The sequence below is a fragment of the Leuresthes tenuis genome, unplaced genomic scaffold (assembly GCF_036924035.1).
Source record: "Leuresthes tenuis unplaced genomic scaffold, fLeuTen1.0.hap1 SCAF_1, whole genome shotgun sequence".
In the NCBI taxonomy this organism is placed as follows: domain Eukaryota; kingdom Metazoa; phylum Chordata; class Actinopteri; order Atheriniformes; family Atherinopsidae; genus Leuresthes; species Leuresthes tenuis.
In genome coordinates, this window is record NW_027325355.1 from 5,478,659 (window position 1) to 5,499,929 (window position 21,271).

Here is a 21,271-nt window from a genome sequence, read left to right on the forward strand (position 1 = left end):
TCTCTTCTCTCTACCACGTGCATGTCTTTTGTTGCAACGTCTGATCACCCTGTGACACATGAGGAAGTTGGTCATCTTCAGCTGCTGCTGCTTTGTTGGCAGACACGAAGTGATCTGAGATTCTAAGTTTCAACTGCAGATAATAATCACGTCAGGGAAGAAGATGTGCCCACTACAAGTTAGCCTTTCTCGGCAATTATCTGATTACATAGATGAACCGTATGATTCCAGTACCTATATAATGCACATTTGTCACAGACATTGTTGCTTACGGCCACACCACCCTGAACATGCCCGACCTCGTCTGATCTCGGAAGCCAAGCAGGGTTGGGCCTGGTTAGTACTTGGATGGGAGACCGCTTGGGAATACCAGGTGCTGTAAGCTTTTTCTCTTCTCTCTACCACCTGCATGTCTTTTGTTGCAACGTCTGATCACCCTGTGACACATGAGGAAGTTGGTCATCTTCAGCTGCTGCTGCTTTGTTGGCAGACACGAAGTGATCTGAGAGTCTCAGTTTCCGCTGGAGAGAATAATCACGACAGGGAAGAAGATGTGCCCAATACGCATCAGCCTTTCTCGGCAATCATCTGGTTACATAGAGGAACTGTATGATTCCAGTACCGATATAATGCACATTGTCACAGACATTGTTGCTTACGGCCACACCACCCTGAACATGCCCGACCTCGTCTGATCTCGGAAGCCAAGCAGGGTTGGGCCTGGTTAGTACTTGGATGGGAGACTGCTTGGGAATACCAGGTGCTGTAAGCTTTTTCTCTTCTCTCTACCACATGCATGTATTTTGTTGCAACGTCTGATCACCCTGTGACACATGAGGAAGTTGGTCATCTTCAGCTGCTGCTGCTTTGTTGGCAGACACAAAGTGATCTGAAAGTCTCAGTTTCAACTACAGGTAGTAATCACATCAAGGATGAAGATGTGCCCACTACAAGTTAGCCTTTCTCTGCAATTATCTGGTTACATAGTGTAACCGTATGATTCCAGTACCTATATAATGCACATTGTTCACAGATATTGTTGCTTACGGCCACACCACCCTGAAAATGCCTGACCTCGTCTGATCTCGGAAGCCAAGCAGGGTTGGGCCTGGTTAGTACTTGGATGGGAGACTGCTTGGGAATAGCAGGTGCTGTAAGCCTTTTCTCTTCTCTCTACCACCTGCATGTCTTTTGTTGCAACGTCTGATCACCCTGTGACACATGAGGAAGTTGGTCATCTTCAGCTGCTGCTGCTTTGTTGGCAGACACGAAGTGATCTGAGAGTCTCAGTTTCAACTGAAGGTAATAATCACATCAGGGATGAAGATGTGCCCACTACATATCAGCCTTTCTCTGCAATTATCTGGTTACATAGTGTAACCGTATGATTCCAGTACCTATATAATGCACATTGTTCACAGATATTTTTGCTTACGGCCACACCACCCTGAACATGCCCAACCTCGTCTGATCTCGGAACCCAAGCAGGGTTGGACCTGGTTAGTACTTGGATGGGAGACTGCTTATGAATACCAGGTGCTGGAAGCTTTTTCTCTTCTCTCTACCACCTGCATGTCTTTTGTTGCAACGTCTGATCACCATGTGACACATGAGGAAGTTGGTCATCTTCAGCTGCTGCTGCTATGTTGGCAGACACGAAGTGATCTGAGATTCTCAGTTTCAACTGCAGATAATAATCACATCAGGGATGAACATGTGCCCACTGCAAGTTAGCCTTTCTCGGCAATAATCTGGTTACATAGAGGAACTGTATGATTCCAGTACCGATATAATGCACATTTGTCACAGACATTGTTGCTTACGGCCACACCACCCTGAACATGCCTGACCTCGTCTGATCTCGGAAGCCAAGCAGGGTTGGGCCTGGTTAGTACTTGGATGGGAGACCGCTTGGGAATACCAGGTGCTGTAAGGTTTTTCTCTTCTCTCTACCACCTGCATGTCTTTTGTTGCAACGTCTGATCACCCTGTGACACATGAGGAAGTTGGTAATCTTCAGCTGCTGCTGCTTTGTTGGCAGACACGAAGTGATCTGAGAGTCTCAGTTTCAACTGCAGGTAATAATCACATCAGGGATGAAGATGTGCCCACTACATATCAGCCTTTCTCTGCAATTATCTGGTTACATAGAGTAACCGTATGATTCCAGTACCTATATAATGCACATTTGTGACAGACATTGTTGCTTACAGCCACACCACCCTGAATTTGCCCGACCTCGTCTGATCTCGGAAGCCAAGCAAGGTTGGGCCTGGTTAGTACTTGGATGGGAGACCGCTTGGGAATACCAGGTGCTGTAAGCTTTTTCTCTTCTCTCTACCACATGCATGTCTTTTGTTGCAACGTCTGATCACCCTGTGACACATGAGGAAGTTGGTCATCTTCAGCTGCTGCTGCTTTGTTGGCAGACACGAAGTGATCTGAGAGTCTCAGTTTCAACTCCATGTAATAATCACTTCAGGGATGAAGATGTGCCCACTACAAGTTAGCCTTTCTCTGCAATTATCTGGTTACATAGAGGAACTGTATGATTCCAGTACCGATATAATGCACATTTGTCACAGACATTGTTGCTTACGGCCACACCACCCTGAACATGCCCAACCTCGTCTGATCTCGGAAGCCAAGCGGGGTTGGGCCTGGTTAGTACTTGGATGGGAGACTACTTGGGAATACCAGGTGCTGTAAGCTTTTTCTCTTCTCTCTAGCAGCTGCATGTCTTTTGTTGCAACGTCTGATCACCCTGTGACACATGAGGAAGTTGGTCATCTTCAGCTGCTGCTGCTTTGTTGGCAGACACGAAGTGATCTGAGATTCTCAGTTTCAACTGCAGATAATAATCACGACAGGGAAGAAGATGTGCCAACTACAAGTTAGCCTTTCTCGGCAATCATCTGGTTACATAGAGGAACTGTATGATTCCAGTACCGATATAATGCACATTTGTCACAGACATTGTTGCTTACGGCCACACCACCCTGAACATGCCCGACCTCGTCTGATCTCGGAAGCCAAGCAGGGTTGGGCCTGGTTAGTACTTGGATGGGAGACCGCTTGGGAATACCAGGTGCTGTAAGCTATTTCTCTTCTCTCTACCACCTGCATGTCTTTTGTTACAACCTCTGATCACCCTGTGACACATGAGGAAGTTGGTCATCTTCAGCTGCTGCTGCTTTGTTGGCAGACACGAAGTGATCTGAGAGTCTCAGTTTCAACTGCAGGTAATAATCACATCAGGGATTAAGATGTGCCCAATACATATCATTCTTTCTCTGCAATTATCTGGTTACATAGAGTAACCATATGATTCCAGTACCTATATAATGCACATTTGTCACAGACATTGTTGCTTACGGCCACACCACCCTGAACATGCCCGACCTTGTCTGATCTCGGAAGCCAAGCAGGGTTGGGCCTGGTTAGTACTTGGATGGGAGACTGCTTGGGAATACCAGGTTCTGTAAGCTTTTTCTCTTCTCTCTACCACCTGCATGTCTTTTGTTGCAACGTCTGATCACCCTGTGACACATGAGGAAGTTGGTCATCTTCAGCTGCTGCTGCTTTGTTGGCAGACACAAAGTGATCTGAAAGTCTCAGTTTCAACTACAGGTAGTAATCACATCAAGGATGAAGATGTGCCCACTACAAGTTAGCCTTTCTCTGCAATTATCTGGTTACATAGTGTAACCGTATGATTCCAGTACCTATATAATGCACATTGTTCACAGATATTGTTGCTTACGGCCACACCACCCTGAACATGCCCAACCTTGTCTGATCTCGGAACCCAAGCAGGGTTGGGCCTGGTTAGTACTTGGATGGGAGACTACTTGGGAATACCAGGTGCTGTAAGCTTTTTCTCTTCTCTCTCCCACCTGCATGTCTTTTGTTGCAACGTCTGATCACCCTGTGACACATGAGGAAGTTGGTCATCTTCAGCTGCTGCTGCTTTGTTGGCAGACACGAAGTGATCTGAGAGTCTCAGTTTCCGCTGGAGAGAATAATCACGACAGGGAAGAAGATGTGCCCAATACGCATCAGCCTTTCTCGGCAATTATCTGGTTACATAGTGTAACCGTATGATTCCAGTACCTATATAATGCACATTTGTGACAGACATTGTTGCTTACGGCCACACCACCCTGAATATGCCCGACCTCGTCTGATCTCGGAAGCCAAGCAGGGTTGGGCCTAGTTAGTACTTGGATGGGAGACCGCTTGGGAATACCAGGTGCTGTAAGCTTTTTCTCTTCTCTCTACCACATGCATGTCTTTTGTTGCAACGTCTGATCACCCTGTGACACATGAGGAAGTTGGTCATCTTCAGCTGCTGCTGCTTTTTGGCAGACACGAAGTGATCTGAGATTCTAAGTTTCAACTGCAGATAATAATCACGTCAGGGAAGAAGATGTGCCCACTACAAGTTAGCCTTTCTCTGCAATTATCTGATTACATAGAGGAACTGTATGATTCAAGTACCGATATAATGCACATATGTGATAGACATTGTCGCTTACGGCCAAACCACCCTAAACATGCCCGACCTCGTCTGATCTCGGAAGCCAAGCAGGGTTGGGCCTGGTTATTACTTGGGTGGGAGACTACTTGGGAATACCAGGTGCTGTAAGTTTTTTCTCTTCTCTCTAGCACCTGCATGTCTTTTGTTGCAACGTCTGATCACCCTGTGACACATGAGGAAGTTGGTCATCTTCAGCTGCTGCTGCTTTGTTGGCAGACACGAAGTGATCTGAGATTCTCAGTTTCAACTGCAGGTAATAATCACATCAGGGATGAAGATGTGCCCACTACATATCAGCCTTTCTCAGCAATTATCTGGTTACATAGTGTAACCGTATGATTCCAGTACCTATATAATGCACATTTGTGACAGACATTGTTGCTTACAGCCACACCACCCTGAATATGCCCGACCTAGTCTGATCTCGGAAGCCAAGCAGGGTTGGGCCTGGTTAGTACTTGGATGGGAGACTTCTTGGGAATACCAGGTGCTGTAAGATTTTTCTCTTCTCTCTACCACCTGCATGTCTTTTGTTGCAACGTCTGATCACCCTGTGACACATGAGGAAGTTGGTCATCTTCAGCTGCTGCTGGATTGTTGGCAGACACGAAGTGATCGGAGAGTCTCAGTTTCAACTGCAGGTAATATTCACATCAGGGAATAAGATGTGCCCACTACATATCAGCCTTTCTCTGCAATTATCTGGTTACATAGAGGAACCGTATGATTCCAGTACCTATATAATGCACATTGTTCACAGATATTGTTGCTTACGGCCACACCACCCTGAACATGCCCAACCTCGTCTGATCTTGGAAGCCAAGCAGGGTTGGGCCTGGTTAGTACTTGGATGGGAGACTACTTGGGAATTCCAGGTGCTGTAAGCTATTTCTCCTCTCTCTACCACCTGCATGTCTTTTGTTGCAACGTCTGATCACCCTGTGACACATGAGGAAGTTGGTCATCTTCAGCTGCTGCTGCTTTTTTGGCAGACACGAAGTGATCTGAGATTCTAAGTTTCAACTGCAGATAATAATCACGTCAGGGAAGAAGATGTGCCCACTACAAGTTAGCCTACTCGGCAATTATCTGGTTACATAGAGGAACCGTATGATTCCAGTACCGATATAATGCACATTTGTCACAGACATTGTTGCTTACGGCCACACCACCCTGAACATGCCCGACCACGTCTGATCTCAGAAGCCAAGCAGGGTTGGGCCTGGTTAGTACTTGGATGGGAGACCGCTTGGGAATACCAGGTGCTGTAAGCTTTTTCTCTTCTCTCTACCACATACATGTCTTTTGTTGCAACGTCTGATCACCCTGTGACACATGAGGAAGTTGGTCATCTTCAGCTGCTGCTGCTTTGTTGGCAGACACGAAGTGATCTGAGAGTCTCAGTTTCAACTACAGGTAGTAATCACATCAAGGATGAAGATATGCCCACTACATATCAGCCTTTCTTGGCAATTATATGGTTACATAGAGGAACTCTATGATTCCAGTACCTATATAATGCACATTTGTGACAGACATTGTCGCTTACGGCCAAACCACCATGAACATGCCCGACCTCGTCTGATCTCGGAAGCCAAGCAGTGTTGGGCCTGGTTAGTACTTGGGTGGGAGACTACTTGGGAATACCAGGTGCTGTAAGCTTTTTCTCTTCTCTCTACCACCTGCATGTCTTTTGTTGCAACGTCTGATCACCCAGTGACACACGAGGAAGTTGGTCATCTTCAGCTGCTGCTGCTTTGTTGGCAGACACGAAGTGATCTGAGAGTCTCAGTTTCCGCTGGAGAGAATAATCACGACAGGGAAAAAGATGTGCCTAATACGCATCAGCCTTTCTCAGCAATTATCTGGTTACATAGAGGAACCGTATGATTCCAGTACCTATATAATGCACATTGTTCACAGATATTGTTGCTTACGGCCACACCACCCTGAACATGCCCAACCTCGTCTGATCTCGGGAGCCAAGCAGGGTTGGGCCTGGTTAGTACTTGGATGGGAGACCGCTTGGGAATACCAGGTGCTGTAAGCTTTTTCTCTTCTCTCTACCACGTGCATGTCTTTTGTTGCAACGTCTGATCACCCTGTGACACATGAGGAAGTTGGTCATCTTCAGCTGCTGCTGCTTTGTTGGCAGACACGAAGTGATCTGAGATTCTAAGTTTCAACTGCAGATAATAATCACGTCAGGGAAGAAGATGTGCCCACTACAAGTTAGCCTTTCTCGGCAATTATCTGATTACATAGATGAACTGTATGATTCCAGTACCGATATAATGCACATTTGTCACAGACATTGTTGCTTACAGCCACACCACCCTGAATTTGCCCGACCTCGTCTGATCTCGGAAGCCAAGCAGGGCTGGGCCTGGTTAGTACTTGAATGGGAGACCGCTTGGGAATACCAGGTGCTGTAAGCTTTTTCTCTTCTCTCTACCACCTGCATGTCTTTTGTTGCAACGTCTGATCACCCTGTGACACATGAGGAAGTTGGTCATCTTCAGCTGCTGCTGCTTTGTTGGCAGACACGAAGTGATCTGAGAGTCTCAGTTTCCGCTGGAGAGAATAATCACGACAGGGAAGAAGATGTGCCCACTACATATCAGCCTTTCTCGGCAATTATCTGGTTACATAGAGGAACTGTATGATTCCAGTACCTATATAATGCACATTGTTCACAGATATTGTTGCTTACGGCCACACCACCCTGAACATGCCCAACCTCGTCTGATCTCGGGAGCCAAGCAGGGTTGGGCCTGGTTAGTACTTGGATGGGAGACCGCTTGGGAATACCAGGTGCTGTAAGCTTTTTCTCTTCTCTCTACCACGTGCATGTCTTTTGTTGCAACGTCTGATCACCCTGTGACACATGAGGAAGTTGGTCATCTTCAGCTGCTGCTGCTTTGTTGGCAGACACGAAGTGATCTGAGATTCTAAGTTTCAACTGCAGATAATAATCACGTCAGGGAAGAAGATGTGCCCACTACAAGTTAGCCTTTCTCGGCAATTATCTGATTACATAGATGAACTGTATGATTCCAGTACCGATATAATGCACATTTGTCACAGACATTGTTGCTTACAGCCACACCACCCTGAATTTGCCCGACCTCGTCTGATCTCGGAAGCCAAGCAGGGCTGGGCCTGGTTAGTACTTGGATGGGAGACCGCTTGGGAATACCAGGTGCTGTAAGCTTTTTCTCTTCTCTCTACCACCTGCATGTCTTTTGTTGCAACGTCTGATCACCCTGTGACACATGAGGAAGTTGGTCATCTTCAGCTGCTGCTGCTTTGTTGGCAGACACGAAGTGATCTGAGAGTCTCAGTTTCCGCTGGAGAGAATAATCACGACAGGGAAGAAGATGTGCCCACTACATATCAGCCTTTCTCGGCAATTATCTGGTTACATAGAGGAACTGTATGATTCCAGTACCTATATAATGCACATTTGTGACAGACATTGATGCTTACGGCCACACCACCCTGAACATGCCCGAAGTCATCGGATCTAGGAAGCCAAGCAGGGTTGGGCCTGGTTAGTAGTTGGATGGGATACCGCTTGGGAATACCAGGTGCTGTAAGCTTTTTCTCTTCTCTCTACCACCTGCATGTCTTTTGTTGCAACGTCTGATCACCCTGTGACACATGAGGAAGTTGGTCATCTTCAGCTGCTGCTGCTTTGTTGGCAGACAAAAGTGATCTGAGAGTCTCAGTTTCAACTACAGGTAGTAATCACATCAAGGATGAAGATATGCCCACTACATATCAGCCTTTCTTGGCAATTATCTGGTTACATAGAGGAACTCTATGATTCCAGTACCTATATAATGCACATTTGTGACAGACATTGTCGCTTACGGCCAAACCACCCTGAACATGCCCGACCTCATCTGATCTCGGAAGCCAAGCAGGGTTGGGCCTGGTTAGTACTTGGGTGGGAGACTACTTGGGAATACCAGGTGCTGTAAGCTTTTTCTCTTCTCTCTACCACCTATATGTCTTTTGTTGCAACGTCTGATCACCCTGTGACACATGAGGAAGTTGGTCATCTTCAGCTGCTGCTGCTTTGTTGGCAGACACGAAGTGATCTGAGAGTCTCAGTTTCAACTGCAGGTAATAATCACATCAGGGATTAAGATGTGCCCACTACATATCATTCTTTCTCGGCAATTATCTGGTTACATAGAATAACCGTATGATTCCAGTACCTATATAATGCACATTTGTGACAGACATTGTTGCTTACAGCCACACCACACTGAATTTGCCCGACCTCGTCTGATCTCAGAAGCCAAGCAGGGTTGGGCCTGGTTAGTACTTGGATGGGAGACCGCTTGGGAATACCAGGTGCTGTAAGCTTTTTCTCTTCTCTCTACCACGTGCATGTCTTTTGTTGCAACGTCTGATCACCCTGTGACACATGAGGAAGTTGGTCATCTTCAGCTGCTGCTGCTTTGTTGGCAGACACGAAGTGATCTGAGATTCTAAGTTTCAACTGCAGATAATAATCACGTCAGGGAAGAAGATGTGCCCACTACAAGTTAGCCTTTCTCGGCAATTATCTGATTACATAGATGAACCGTATGATTCCAGTACCTATATAATGCACATTTGTCACAGACATTGTTGCTTACGGCCACACCACCCTGAACATGCCCGACCTCGTCTGATCTCGGAAGCCAAGCAGGGTTGGGCCTGGTTAGTACTTGGATGGGAGACCGCTTGGGAATACCAGGTGCTGTAAGCTTTTTCTCTTCTCTCTACCACCTGCATGTCTTTTGTTGCAACGTCTGATCACCCTGTGACACATGAGGAAGTTGGTCATCTTCAGCTGCTGCTGCTTTGTTGGCAGACACGAAGTGATCTGAGAGTCTCAGTTTCCGCTGGAGAGAATAATCACGACAGGGAAGAAGATGTGCCCAATACGCATCAGCCTTTCTCGGCAATCATCTGGTTACATAGAGGAACTGTATGATTCCAGTACCGATATAATGCACATTGTCACAGACATTGTTGCTTACGGCCACACCACCCTGAACATGCCCGACCTCGTCTGATCTCGGAAGCCAAGCAGGGTTGGGCCTGGTTAGTACTTGGATGGGAGACTGCTTGGGAATACCAGGTGCTGTAAGCTTTTTCTCTTCTCTCTACCACATGCATGTATTTTGTTGCAACGTCTGATCACCCTGTGACACATGAGGAAGTTGGTCATCTTCAGCTGCTGCTGCTTTGTTGGCAGACACAAAGTGATCTGAAAGTCTCAGTTTCAACTACAGGTAGTAATCACATCAAGGATGAAGATGTGCCCACTACAAGTTAGCCTTTCTCTGCAATTATCTGGTTACATAGTGTAACCGTATGATTCCAGTACCTATATAATGCACATTGTTCACAGATATTGTTGCTTACGGCCACACCACCCTGAAAATGCCTGACCTCGTCTGATCTCGGAAGCCAAGCAGGGTTGGGCCTGGTTAGTACTTGGATGGGAGACTGCTTGGGAATAGCAGGTGCTGTAAGCCTTTTCTCTTCTCTCTACCACCTGCATGTCTTTTGTTGCAACGTCTGATCACCCTGTGACACATGAGGAAGTTGGTCATCTTCAGCTGCTGCTGCTTTGTTGGCAGACACGAAGTGATCTGAGAGTCTCAGTTTCAACTGAAGGTAATAATCACATCAGGGATGAAGATGTGCCCACTACATATCAGCCTTTCTCTGCAATTATCTGGTTACATAGTGTAACCGTATGATTCCAGTACCTATATAATGCACATTGTTCACAGATATTTTTGCTTACGGCCACACCACCCTGAACATGCCCAACCTCGTCTGATCTCGGAACCCAAGCAGGGTTGGACCTGGTTAGTACTTGGATGGGAGACTGCTTATGAATACCAGGTGCTGGAAGCTTTTTCTCTTCTCTCTACCACCTGCATGTCTTTTGTTGCAACGTCTGATCACCATGTGACACATGAGGAAGTTGGTCATCTTCAGCTGCTGCTGCTATGTTGGCAGACACGAAGTGATCTGAGATTCTCAGTTTCAACTGCAGATAATAATCACATCAGGGATGAACATGTGCCCACTGCAAGTTAGCCTTTCTCGGCAATAATCTGGTTACATAGAGGAACTGTATGATTCCAGTACCGATATAATGCACATTTGTCACAGACATTGTTGCTTACGGCCACACCACCCTGAACATGCCTGACCTCGTCTGATCTCGGAAGCCAAGCAGGGTTGGGCCTGGTTAGTACTTGGATGGGAGACCGCTTGGGAATACCAGGTGCTGTAAGGTTTTTCTCTTCTCTCTACCACCTGCATGTCTTTTGTTGCAACGTCTGATCACCCTGTGACACATGAGGAAGTTGGTAATCTTCAGCTGCTGCTGCTTTGTTGGCAGACACGAAGTGATCTGAGAGTCTCAGTTTCAACTGCAGGTAATAATCACATCAGGGATGAAGATGTGCCCACTACATATCAGCCTTTCTCTGCAATTATCTGGTTACATAGAGTAACCGTATGATTCCAGTACCTATATAATGCACATTTGTGACAGACATTGTTGCTTACAGCCACACCACCCTGAATTTGCCCGACCTCGTCTGATCTCGGAAGCCAAGCAAGGTTGGGCCTGGTTAGTACTTGGATGGGAGACCGCTTGGGAATACCAGGTGCTGTAAGCTTTTTCTCTTCTCTCTACCACATGCATGTCTTTTGTTGCAACGTCTGATCACCCTGTGACACATGAGGAAGTTGGTCATCTTCAGCTGCTGCTGCTTTGTTGGCAGACACGAAGTGATCTGAGAGTCTCAGTTTCAACTCCATGTAATAATCACTTCAGGGATGAAGATGTGCCCACTACAAGTTAGCCTTTCTCTGCAATTATCTGGTTACATAGAGGAACTGTATGATTCCAGTACCTATATAATGCACATTTGTTACAGACATTGTTGCTTACGGCCACACCACCCTGAACATGCCCAACCTCGTCTGATCTCGGAAGCCAAGCGGGGTTGGGCCTGGTTAGTACTTGGATGGGAGACTACTTGGGAATACCAGGTGCTGTAAGCTTTTTCTCTTCTCTCTAGCAGCTGCATGTCTTTTGTTGCAACGTCTGATCACCCTGTGACACATGAGGAAGTTGGTCATCTTCAGCTGCTGCTGCTTTGTTGGCAGACACGAAGTGATCTGAGATTCTCAGTTTCAACTGCAGATAATAATCACGACAGGGAAGAAGATGTGCCAACTACAAGTTAGCCTTTCTCGGCAATCATCTGGTTACATAGAGGAACTGTATGATTCCAGTACCGATATAATGCACATTTGTCACAGACATTGTTGCTTACGGCCACACCACCCTGAACATGCCCGACCTCGTCTGATCTCGGAAGCCAAGCAGGGTTGGGCCTGGTTAGTACTTGGATGGGAGACCGCTTGGGAATACCAGGTGCTGTAAGCTATTTCTCTTCTCTCTACCACCTGCATGTCTTTTGTTACAACCTCTGATCACCCTGTGACACATGAGGAAGTTGGTCATCTTCAGCTGCTGCTGCTTTGTTGGCAGACACGAAGTGATCTGAGAGTCTCAGTTTCAACTGCAGGTAATAATCACATCAGGGATTAAGATGTGCCCAATACATATCATTCTTTCTCTGCAATTATCTGGTTACATAGAGTAACCATATGATTCCAGTACCTATATAATGCACATTTGTCACAGACATTGTTGCTTACGGCCACACCACCCTGAACATGCCCGACCTTGTCTGATCTCGGAAGCCAAGCAGGGTTGGGCCTGGTTAGTACTTGGATGGGAGACTGCTTGGGAATACCAGGTTCTGTAAGCTTTTTCTCTTCTCTCTACCACCTGCATGTCTTTTGTTGCAACGTCTGATCACCCTGTGACACATGAGGAAGTTGGTCATCTTCAGCTGCTGCTGCTTTGTTGGCAGACACAAAGTGATCTGAAAGTCTCAGTTTCAACTACAGGTAGTAATCACATCAAGGATGAAGATGTGCCCACTACAAGTTAGCCTTTCTCTGCAATTATCTGGTTACATAGTGTAACCGTATGATTCCAGTACCTATATAATGCACATTGTTCACAGATATTGTTGCTTACGGCCACACCACCCTGAACATGCCCAACCTTGTCTGATCTCGGAACCCAAGCAGGGTTGGACCTGGTTAGTACTTGGATAGGAGACTGCTTATGAATACCAGGTGCTGTAAGCTTTTTCTCTTCTCTCTACCACCTGCATGTCTTTTGTTGCAACGTCTGATCACCATGTGACACATGAGGAAGTTGGTCATCTTCAGCTGCTGCTGCTATGTTGGCAGACACGAAGTGATCTGAGAGTCTCAGTTTCAACTGCAGGTAATAATCACATCAGGGATGAAGATGTGCCCACTACATATCAGCCTTTCTCTGCAATTATCTGGTTACATAGTGTAACCGTATGATTCCAGTACCGATATAATGCACATTTGTCACAGACATTGTTGCTTACGGCCACACCACCCTGAACATGCCCGACCTCGTCTGATCTCGGAAGCCAAGCAGGGTTGTGCCTGGTTAGTACTTGGATGGGAGACCGCTTGGGAATACCAGGTGCTGTAAGGTTTTTCTCTTCTCTCTACCACCTGCATGTCTTTTGTTGCAACGTCTGATCACCCTGTGACACATGAGGAAGTTGGTCATCTTCAGCTGCTGCTGCTTTGTTGGCAGACACGAAGTGATCTGAGAGTCTCAGGTTCAACTGCAGGTAATAATCACGTCAGGGAAGAAGATGTGCCCACTACAAGTTAGCCTTTCGCGGCAATTATCTGGTTACATAGAGGAACTGTATGATTCCAGTACCGATATAATGCACATTTGTCACAGACATTGTTGCTTATGGCCACACCACCCTGAACATGCCCGACCTCGTCTGATCTTGGAAGCCAAGCAGGGTTGGGCCTGGTTAGTACTTGGATGGGAGACCGCTTGGGAATACCAGGTGCTGTAAGGTTTTTCTCTTCTCTCTACCACCTGCATGTCTTTTGTTGCAACGTCTGATCACCCTGTGACACATGAGGAAGTTGGTCATCTTCAGCTGCTGCTGCTTTGTTGGCAGACACGAAGTGATCTGAGAGTCTCAGGTTCAACTGCAGGTAATAATCACGTCAGGGAAGAAGATGTGCCCACTACAAGTTAGCCTTTCGCGGCAATTATCTGGTTACATAGAGGAACTGTATGATTCCAGTACCGATCTAATGCACATTTGTCACAGACATTGTTGCTTATGGCCACACCACCCTGAACATGCCCGACCTCGTCTGATCTTTGAAGCCAAGCAGGGTTGGGCCTGGTTAGTACTTGGATGGGAGACCGCTTGGGAATACCAGGTGCTGTAAGCTTTTTCTCTTCTCTCTACCACCTGCATGTCTTTTGTTGCAACGTCTGATCACCCTGTGACACATGAGGAAGTTGGTCATCTTCAGCTGCTGCTGCTTTGTTGGCAGACACGAAGTGATCTGAGAGTCTCAGTTTCAACTGCAGGTAATAATCACATCAGGGATGAAGATGTGCCCACTACATATCAGCCTTTCTCTGCAATTATCTGGTTACATAGAGTAACCGTATTATTCCAGTACCTATATAATGCACATTTGTGACAGACATTGTTGCTTACAGCCACACCACCCTGAATTTGCCCGACCTCGTCTGATCTCGGAAGCCAAGCAAGGTTGGGCCTGGTTAGTACTTGGATGGGAGACCGCTTGGGAATACCAGGTGCTGTAAGCTTTTTCTCTTCTCTCTACCACATGCATGTCTTTTGTTGCAACGTCTGATCACCCTGTGACACATGAGGAAGTTGGTCATCTTCAGCTGCTGCTGCTTTGTTGGCAGACACGAAGTGATCTGAGAGTCTCAGTTTCAACTCCAGGTAATAATCACTTCAGGGATGAAGATGTGCCCACTACAAGTTAGCCTTTCTCGGCAATAATCTGGTTACATAGAGGAACTGTATGATTCCAGTACCGATATAATGCACATTTGTCACAGACATTGTTGCTTACGGCCACACCACCCTGAACATGCCCGACCTCGTCTGATCTCGGAAGCCAAGCAGGGTTTGGCCTGGTTAGTACTTGGGTGGGAGACTACTTGGGAATACCAGGTGCTGTAAGCTTTTTCTCTTCTCTCTAGCACCTGCATGTCTTTTGTTGCAACGTCTGATCACCCTGTGACACATGAGGAAGTTGGTCATCTTCAGCTGCTGCTGCTTTGTTGGCAGACACGAAGTGATCTGAGATTCTCAGTTTCAACTGCAGATAATAATCACGTCAGGGAAGAAGATGTGCCCACTACAAGTTAGCCTTTCTCGGCAATCATCTGGTTACATAGAGGAACTGTATGATTCCAGTACCGATATAATGCACATTTGTCACAGACATTGTTGCTTACGGCCACACCACCCTGAACATGCCGGACCTCGTCTGATCTCGGAAGCCAAGCGGGGTTGGGCCTGGTTAGTACTTGGATGGGAGACGGCTCTGGAATACCAGGTGCTGTAAGCTTTTTCTCTTCTCTCTACCACATGCATGTCTTTTGTTGCAACGTCTGATCACCCTGTGACACATGAGGAAGTTGGTCATCTTCAGCTGCTGCTGCTTTGTTGGCAGACACGAAGTGATCTGAGAGTCTCAGGTTCAACTGCAGGTAATCATCACGTCAGGGAAGAAGATGTGCCCACTACAAGTTAGCCTTTCTCGGCAATTATCTGGTTACATAGAGGAACTGTATGATTCCAGTACCGATATAATGCACATTTGTCACAGACATTGTTGCTTACGGCCACACCACCCTGAACATGCCCAACCTCGTCTGATCTTGCAAGCCAAGCAGGGTTGGGCCTGGTTAGTACTTGGATGGGAGACTACTTGGGAATACCAGGTGCTGTAAGCTTTTTCTCTTCTCTCTAGCAGCTGCATGTCTTTTGTTGCAACGTCTGATCACCCTGTGACACATAAGGAAGTTGGTCATCTTCAGCTGCTGCTGCTTTGTTGGCAGACACGAAGTGATCTGAGAGTCTCAGTTTCAACTGCAGGTAATAATCACATCAGGGATTAAGATGTGCCCACTACATATCATTCTTTCTCGGCAATTATCTGGTTACATAGAGGAATTGTATGATTCCAGTACAGATATAATGCACATTGTTCACAGATATTGTTGCTTACGGCCACACCACCCTGAATATGCCCGACCTCGTCTGATCTCGGAAGCCAAGCAGGGTTGGGCCTGGTTAGTACTTGGATGGGAGACTACTTGGGAATACCAAGTGCTGTAAGCTATTTCTCTTCTCTCTACCACCTGCATGTCTTTTGTTGCAACGTCTGATCACCCTGTGACACATGAGGAAGTTGGTCATCTTCAGCTGCTGCTGCTTTGTTGGCAGACAAGAAGAGATCTGAGAGTCTCAGTTTCCGCTGGAGAGAATAATCACGACAGGGAAGAAGATGTGCCCAATACGCATCAGCCTTTCTCAGCAATTATCTGGTTACATAGAGGAACCGTATGATTCCAGTACCTATATAATGAACATTGTTCACAGATATTGTTGCTTACAGCCACACCACCCTGAATATGCCCAACCTCGTCTGTTCTCGGAAGCCAAGCAGGGTTGGGCCTGGTTAGTACTTGGATGGGAGACTACTTGGGAATACCAGATGCTGTAAGCTTTTTCTCTTTTCTCTACCACCTGCATGTCTTTTGTTGCAACGTCTGATCACCCTGTGACACATGAGTAAGTTGGTCATCTTCAGCTGCTGCTGCTTTGTTGGCAGACACGAAGTGATCTGAGAGTCTCAGTTTCAACTGCAGGTAATAATCACATCAGGGATGAAGATGTGCCCACTACATATCAGCCTTTCTCGCCAATTATCTGGTTACATCGAGGAACTGTATGATTCCAGTATCTATATAATGCACATTTGTCAGAGAGATTATTTTTTTACGGCCACACCACCCTGAAAATACCCGACCTCGTCTGATCTCAGAAGCCAAGCAGGGTTGGGCCTGGTTAGTACTTGGATGGGAGACCGCTTGGGAATACCAGGTGCTGTAAGCTTTTTCTCTTCTCTCTACCACCTGCATCTGCCCCACCTGTCTTTTGATGCAATGTCTGATCACCCTGTGAAGTTAAGCAGGGTCGGGCCTGGTTAGTACTCGGTTGTTCTACTGTACTTCTCTACAAAAACCAAAGAGGAAGCTGCTGTCCCATCAAAATTCAATGTCTTCAAGATCAAAAAAGAAGTCCAGTTGCTCTTATGAATACTCTCCATCATTTCAGTTTATTTCTGACATTCAGCTTTTCATAGCACATGATGACTGTGTTGAAAATATGTGCAACAATGTAAACCACCAAGATATTCTGAATAATAATTGTATTTATTTTCACTGAGGCTTGTGTAAACCACAGACTGTATTTAGTGTAAACTGTGTTTTCATTACTGAGCTGATCTCATTCACCTGATGACACTCATTAACTGTCACTGTTGAAAAATCCCTCCAATCATTTATAGTTTAGATAGAAATTGTTAGAAAAGTTTGTTTTTAATGTCCCTCATCAGGATGTAGAGGCATTACTGTGGTGAAGGAGTTTGTCCAAGTATGGGGTTGAGTTAATGTCTGAAATCATGGGGGATGGATGGTAACATCACCGTCCTTTCAGTTGTTTTATTTTTCTTAAATCATTCCTGTTGCACACATGCTTAGCTAACTGGCTAACGACACGTTTACTGTTAGCGAGTCAAGAGAGACCGCACACAGGCCGAGTTCAGTCTGAATAAACAGAGCAGGAGCTTAAACCTCCTCTACATCCCTGTGAGCAGGATGAAGGCGTCCTCTTGTGTTAGTTTTCAGATTTCAGCTGTGAACCTGCAGGACGACATGAGAAAAGAGAGATTTAAACATCTGTAATATCACACTGTGTCAGTTTGTTCACAGGAGTCACAACCTGTAACACTGATGCTGCTTTCAGGGAACTTCTTCCTGTTATTGTTTCTTTTTTTGTGAACTTTAACTTTATCAATAAGTGGCAGACCAAACAGTGCAGTCACCTCTCCATCTGTGGTCTCCAAACCCGACTGAAACTGAGGAGTCTGCTGGAAACTCCACTTTACTCTGACCCGCTCCACCCAAACTCGTACCTGTGACGATCCTTAAACAATACGTGGAACAGAACAATGAGAGTTAAACAGTTCTCAGCCCCACCACAAAACCTTTTCATTCATTTGGATGACATGATCCTTTCTTCATCATATTCTCATTAATGATCAGAGCTGAGTCAGATTTCTTTGAAAAGTCCATCACTGACAGCAGCAGAAAGTGACTAAATATACTGAACATAATTACAATGTTTTCAGTATTTTTAGCTTGTGCTACTTTCTATTTGTGCTCCACCACATTCAGAGACTCTGTTGTACCTTTTAGTCCACTACATTCATCTGATAACTTCAGCACATTCAGACTAATACTAAAAAACATCAGAAAGAACAGAATCAGATCATAGAATATGATGTAAGATCACACACATCACCTTTAATCATTCCATAACACGTTATTCCAAAGTGTGTCATTCTGCCTCATTTATTCTATCTTTTATATTAAAGTATGTTTTCATATGAATGTTTTTGTAGTTTGAGTAAAAATAAAAAGTAAATCTACAGTTTTTATCTGAAACAAAATCTCTGTGGTTCTGATTCTGTAACTTATGTCCAAGAATTCTTCGTCCACTTCTTGTCTCTGAGAACAAATGACATCTCCTGTAATGACTGACCTCATATAATATTGTTACATTTAGTTTTGATTTGAATCACTTTGAGGTTTCATGTCGTTCTTTTTGTTTTCTGAGTTTCTTCCAACATCTCAGAACACGTTCAGAAACAAGTTTGAAGCGTTTGTGAGCAAACAGGTGAAACCCAGAATATGATCCTGAACCAAAGCAACTCTTCCAGCCACAGATGGGTTTCAACAAATAGCTCTGAAACAAAGCAGTTACTTGTTGCAGCCGTGTGTTGCCACCATGAGGGATGCTGGTGGTGTGACAGCCTCACTCCCATTTTCACAGAAACACAATTCATGATCAGGATTAATCCACAATTTATTATTTCCAGAAAAACATCCAGAATCAGAACATTTAGTTTCTGGGTTACCAAGGAGATCATTACTGAGAGTTTTCAAAGCAGCAGCAACATTTGATCTCTGAAACAGATCAAAGTAAGTTTAACTGCAGAATTATTTTCACATTTACAAAGTGATGAGATGTGAAAAGAATCTGTGATAAAGGTCTGCTGATTTCTCTGTTTGGCTCCATGAAGTGGAAGAGAAACAACAACATACAAACACATCAACACAAGGATTCAACTAACATTCAGAGCTCAGAGAAGTTTAGATTTTCATGTAGAGAAATCTTTCTGTGAATAAAACTCAGCATTAGCTGTGATATCCTCCATGGCTGCACAAACAGGAAAAAGCAGCAAATAAACAACAGAACAGCAGCGCAGAGACATCACAGCAATGAACTCTCAGCAACAAACTGACTGAATACCTTTATTTCACTTCACACAGCTCAGCTGTGGCTCCAGTCCATCCAATCCTAACTCCAGCATAGAGCGGCTGAGTGAATGTGGTCTGGACTCTGTGGAGGAGAGTCATGGCTTCAGAGACGCTGTAGAAGGACAGAATACCTGCTCTGTGATCCAGGTACACTCCTACTCTGGAGGACTGAGGACCTGAGATGGAGGCTTTCATCTTGTTGGACCAAAATTCAAAATTGTTTTGGGAACATTTTAATGCCCAAGATTTGTCATTACGTCCAAATCCACATTCATTCCCTGTTCTGCTGATGTTCTTGTATGCGACTGCTACATCAGCTCCTCCCCCTCTCCTCTCCACCTCCCAGTAACAGCGTCCAGTCAGACTCTCTCTGCTCAGGACCTGACACCATTCCGTGAATCTGTCTGGATGAGCAGAATAAGACTGAGGTTGTCTCATTACTGTCACTTTTCTGTTCCCCTCTGACACTAACAGATATGTGTTTGCTGTGTTTGGATCCAGTGTGATGTCACATGAATATCTTAAGAAGGCAGCTCTGCTCTTTGGCTCTGGTTCTGGTTCTGGCAGTAAAACATCCCCTTCAGTGACTGTCAGTGAGCTGTTTGTCCATTTCTCTCTCAGAATGTCCTGTAGTTTCTCTCTGAGCTCTGACGCAGCTGCTGTCACATCCTCAAAGTACCTCAGAGGACGGGTATTGATGCTGGATGAGTGTGTGGACTCACTGAGTGCTGACAGTGAGGGGTAGTTGTGTAGAAAGTGGTTGTGATCCTCTGTGTGTGAGAGCTGCTTCAGCTCAGCATCTTTCCTCTTCAGCTCAGTGATCTCCTGCTCCAGCTTCTCCTGAAGCTCTTTGACTCGACTCACTTCAGTTTGCTGCTGGGATCTGAGCTGCTGCTTCACATCAGAGCTTCTTTTGTGGATGAGACGGATCAGCTCGGTGAAGATGTTCTCACTGTCCTCCACTGTTTTATCAGCAGACTGATTGATGGCCTCCACCTCCTGTTGAAGCAGCTTCACATCTTTCTCTCTGTCCTGGATTCTCTGCTGGATTTGTTGTCGACTCCCCTCCAGCTCTCTCTGCCTCTCGGTCCTTTCTGCTGCAGCTGACACTGTGTCGTGGCCTTTATGATCATCCACAGGGCAGAGATAACAGATAGACCTCTGATCAGTACGGCAGCACATCTTCATCACCTCATCATGACGACAGCAGATGTTCTCCTGGAGGCTCTTGGAGGGCTCCACCAGCTTGTGTTTCTTGAATGGAGTCACATCATAATGAGGCTGAAGGTGTTTCTCACAGTAAGAGGCCAGACAGAATAAACAGGACTTGACGGCTTTCAGTTTTCTTCCAGAGCAGAAATCACAGGCCACATCTTCAGGTCCAGCATGGCAGAGATCAGCAGGAGCAGCTTGGAGTCCAGTCTTCTTCAGCTGCTTCACTAAATCAGCTAACATGGTGCTTTTCTCCAGGACAGGCCTCAGTGTGAAAGTTTTCCTGCATTGAGGGCATCTGAGAATTCCCTTCTTATTCTTTCCATTCCAGTAGCCTTTAATACAGTTCATGCAGTAGCTGTGTCCACAGGGAATAGTCACCGGATCCTTCAGTAGATCCAGACAGATCGAACAAGAGAAGGTTTCCAGGTCCAGTTTAACCCTTTTCTGAGCCATTTCCTCCATTTGGCAGAGCAGTGTGTGACTCTCAGAGCAGAAACACCGTCTGTGCTGTGATACAAAACTAATTCCACCTCCTTTTGTTGCAGCTGATCAGCTGATCTTCACTTAAGAGCTCCTCTACTATCACACAATGGTTTCACACATCCTCCCAGCTTCAGATCAGTTTGGGGAGGGAACAAGGGAACAGTGCTGGTTTCACCTCAATCCAGGCAGGATTGTTCAAGGGGTTGTTGAATTCTTGTTTGTTCTCTGTTGAAGGAAAAGATAAATTCATTAACCTTCCACTTAAAGCTCAACATGAAGAAAATTGGTTTCTATCAGATCAACATTGTCCGATACTTTTAGCAGGCAGCTGTACAGGAAATGTAAATGTTGCTTTTTCTTAGTATTTTCATGCTTTTCATTTACATTTATATAATCAGCCCTGCTCT

At 45.7% G+C, this 21,271-nt stretch overlaps 2 protein-coding genes, 24 non-coding genes and 19 pseudogenes across 26 annotated transcripts in view; 43 read left to right on the top strand and 2 right to left on the bottom strand.

The window, feature by feature from the left end:
* Window positions 1-21,271, bottom strand: part of LOC140301715 (NLR family CARD domain-containing protein 3-like) — a 483,071-nt gene that overhangs the window by 283,217 nt on the left and 178,583 nt on the right. The window lies entirely within an intron of this gene.
* LOC140297343 (5S ribosomal RNA) lies at window positions 267-385 on the top strand. Its single transcript, XR_011913085.1, has one exon. It is a non-coding gene; the product is annotated as a 5S ribosomal RNA (ribosomal RNA).
* On the top strand, window positions 654-772 carry LOC140269230 (5S ribosomal RNA). Its single transcript, XR_011907596.1, has one exon. It is a non-coding gene; the product is annotated as a 5S ribosomal RNA (ribosomal RNA).
* LOC140298260 (5S ribosomal RNA) lies at window positions 1,042-1,160 on the top strand. Its single transcript, XR_011913923.1, has one exon. It is a non-coding gene; the product is annotated as a 5S ribosomal RNA (ribosomal RNA).
* LOC140294362 (5S ribosomal RNA) lies at window positions 1,430-1,548 on the top strand (annotated as a pseudogene).
* LOC140297809 (5S ribosomal RNA) lies at window positions 1,818-1,936 on the top strand. Its single transcript, XR_011913511.1, has one exon. It is a non-coding gene; the product is annotated as a 5S ribosomal RNA (ribosomal RNA).
* Window positions 2,206-2,324, top strand: LOC140297307 (5S ribosomal RNA). Its single transcript, XR_011913053.1, has one exon. It is a non-coding gene; the product is annotated as a 5S ribosomal RNA (ribosomal RNA).
* LOC140299393 (5S ribosomal RNA) lies at window positions 2,594-2,712 on the top strand (annotated as a pseudogene).
* On the top strand, window positions 2,982-3,100 carry LOC140297355 (5S ribosomal RNA). The gene has a single exon (XR_011913097.1). It is a non-coding gene; the product is annotated as a 5S ribosomal RNA (ribosomal RNA).
* On the top strand, window positions 3,370-3,488 carry LOC140301424 (5S ribosomal RNA; annotated as a pseudogene).
* LOC140271292 (5S ribosomal RNA) lies at window positions 3,758-3,876 on the top strand (annotated as a pseudogene).
* LOC140288873 (5S ribosomal RNA) lies at window positions 4,146-4,264 on the top strand. Its single transcript, XR_011912201.1, has one exon. It is a non-coding gene; the product is annotated as a 5S ribosomal RNA (ribosomal RNA).
* Window positions 4,533-4,651, top strand: LOC140314054 (5S ribosomal RNA; annotated as a pseudogene).
* LOC140300734 (5S ribosomal RNA) lies at window positions 4,921-5,039 on the top strand (annotated as a pseudogene).
* Window positions 5,309-5,427, top strand: LOC140295843 (5S ribosomal RNA). The gene has a single exon (XR_011912907.1). It is a non-coding gene; the product is annotated as a 5S ribosomal RNA (ribosomal RNA).
* Window positions 5,696-5,814, top strand: LOC140296942 (5S ribosomal RNA). The gene has a single exon (XR_011913012.1). It is a non-coding gene; the product is annotated as a 5S ribosomal RNA (ribosomal RNA).
* Window positions 6,084-6,202, top strand: LOC140301162 (5S ribosomal RNA; annotated as a pseudogene).
* LOC140298626 (5S ribosomal RNA) lies at window positions 6,472-6,590 on the top strand. The gene has a single exon (XR_011914255.1). It is a non-coding gene; the product is annotated as a 5S ribosomal RNA (ribosomal RNA).
* Window positions 6,860-6,978, top strand: LOC140292825 (5S ribosomal RNA). Its single transcript, XR_011912611.1, has one exon. It is a non-coding gene; the product is annotated as a 5S ribosomal RNA (ribosomal RNA).
* On the top strand, window positions 7,248-7,366 carry LOC140298627 (5S ribosomal RNA). The gene has a single exon (XR_011914256.1). It is a non-coding gene; the product is annotated as a 5S ribosomal RNA (ribosomal RNA).
* Window positions 7,636-7,754, top strand: LOC140318083 (5S ribosomal RNA). The gene has a single exon (XR_011917813.1). It is a non-coding gene; the product is annotated as a 5S ribosomal RNA (ribosomal RNA).
* LOC140289319 (5S ribosomal RNA) lies at window positions 8,024-8,142 on the top strand (annotated as a pseudogene).
* On the top strand, window positions 8,411-8,529 carry LOC140301709 (5S ribosomal RNA). Its single transcript, XR_011914926.1, has one exon. It is a non-coding gene; the product is annotated as a 5S ribosomal RNA (ribosomal RNA).
* Window positions 8,799-8,917, top strand: LOC140300001 (5S ribosomal RNA; annotated as a pseudogene).
* Window positions 9,187-9,305, top strand: LOC140297367 (5S ribosomal RNA). Its single transcript, XR_011913108.1, has one exon. It is a non-coding gene; the product is annotated as a 5S ribosomal RNA (ribosomal RNA).
* Window positions 9,574-9,692, top strand: LOC140269298 (5S ribosomal RNA). Its single transcript, XR_011907600.1, has one exon. It is a non-coding gene; the product is annotated as a 5S ribosomal RNA (ribosomal RNA).
* Window positions 9,962-10,080, top strand: LOC140298261 (5S ribosomal RNA). The gene has a single exon (XR_011913924.1). It is a non-coding gene; the product is annotated as a 5S ribosomal RNA (ribosomal RNA).
* Window positions 10,350-10,468, top strand: LOC140294363 (5S ribosomal RNA; annotated as a pseudogene).
* LOC140297810 (5S ribosomal RNA) lies at window positions 10,738-10,856 on the top strand. The gene has a single exon (XR_011913512.1). It is a non-coding gene; the product is annotated as a 5S ribosomal RNA (ribosomal RNA).
* Window positions 11,126-11,244, top strand: LOC140297308 (5S ribosomal RNA). The gene has a single exon (XR_011913054.1). It is a non-coding gene; the product is annotated as a 5S ribosomal RNA (ribosomal RNA).
* Window positions 11,514-11,632, top strand: LOC140299394 (5S ribosomal RNA; annotated as a pseudogene).
* Window positions 11,902-12,020, top strand: LOC140297379 (5S ribosomal RNA). Its single transcript, XR_011913119.1, has one exon. It is a non-coding gene; the product is annotated as a 5S ribosomal RNA (ribosomal RNA).
* Window positions 12,290-12,408, top strand: LOC140301435 (5S ribosomal RNA; annotated as a pseudogene).
* Window positions 12,678-12,796, top strand: LOC140292690 (5S ribosomal RNA; annotated as a pseudogene).
* Window positions 13,066-13,184, top strand: LOC140299526 (5S ribosomal RNA; annotated as a pseudogene).
* LOC140299124 (5S ribosomal RNA) lies at window positions 13,454-13,572 on the top strand (annotated as a pseudogene).
* Window positions 13,842-13,960, top strand: LOC140299669 (5S ribosomal RNA; annotated as a pseudogene).
* Window positions 14,230-14,348, top strand: LOC140297309 (5S ribosomal RNA). Its single transcript, XR_011913055.1, has one exon. It is a non-coding gene; the product is annotated as a 5S ribosomal RNA (ribosomal RNA).
* On the top strand, window positions 14,618-14,736 carry LOC140299120 (5S ribosomal RNA). The gene has a single exon (XR_011914700.1). It is a non-coding gene; the product is annotated as a 5S ribosomal RNA (ribosomal RNA).
* Window positions 15,006-15,124, top strand: LOC140279798 (5S ribosomal RNA; annotated as a pseudogene).
* Window positions 15,394-15,512, top strand: LOC140299964 (5S ribosomal RNA; annotated as a pseudogene).
* LOC140298076 (5S ribosomal RNA) lies at window positions 15,782-15,900 on the top strand. The gene has a single exon (XR_011913756.1). It is a non-coding gene; the product is annotated as a 5S ribosomal RNA (ribosomal RNA).
* On the top strand, window positions 16,170-16,288 carry LOC140315633 (5S ribosomal RNA; annotated as a pseudogene).
* LOC140296881 (5S ribosomal RNA) lies at window positions 16,559-16,677 on the top strand. Its single transcript, XR_011913007.1, has one exon. It is a non-coding gene; the product is annotated as a 5S ribosomal RNA (ribosomal RNA).
* LOC140311210 (tripartite motif-containing protein 16-like) lies at window positions 19,161-20,834 on the bottom strand. The gene has a single exon (XM_072388947.1). It carries the CDS (start codon window positions 20,832-20,834, stop codon window positions 19,161-19,163), a length of 1,674 nt encoding a protein of 557 aa, XP_072245048.1.

Bases quoted from the DNA above. Each gene is read 5' to 3' on its own strand.
- LOC140311210 (XM_072388947.1), bottom strand. From the start codon at position 20,834: ATGGCTCAGAAAAGGGTTAAACTGGACCTGGAAACCTTCTCTTGTTCG.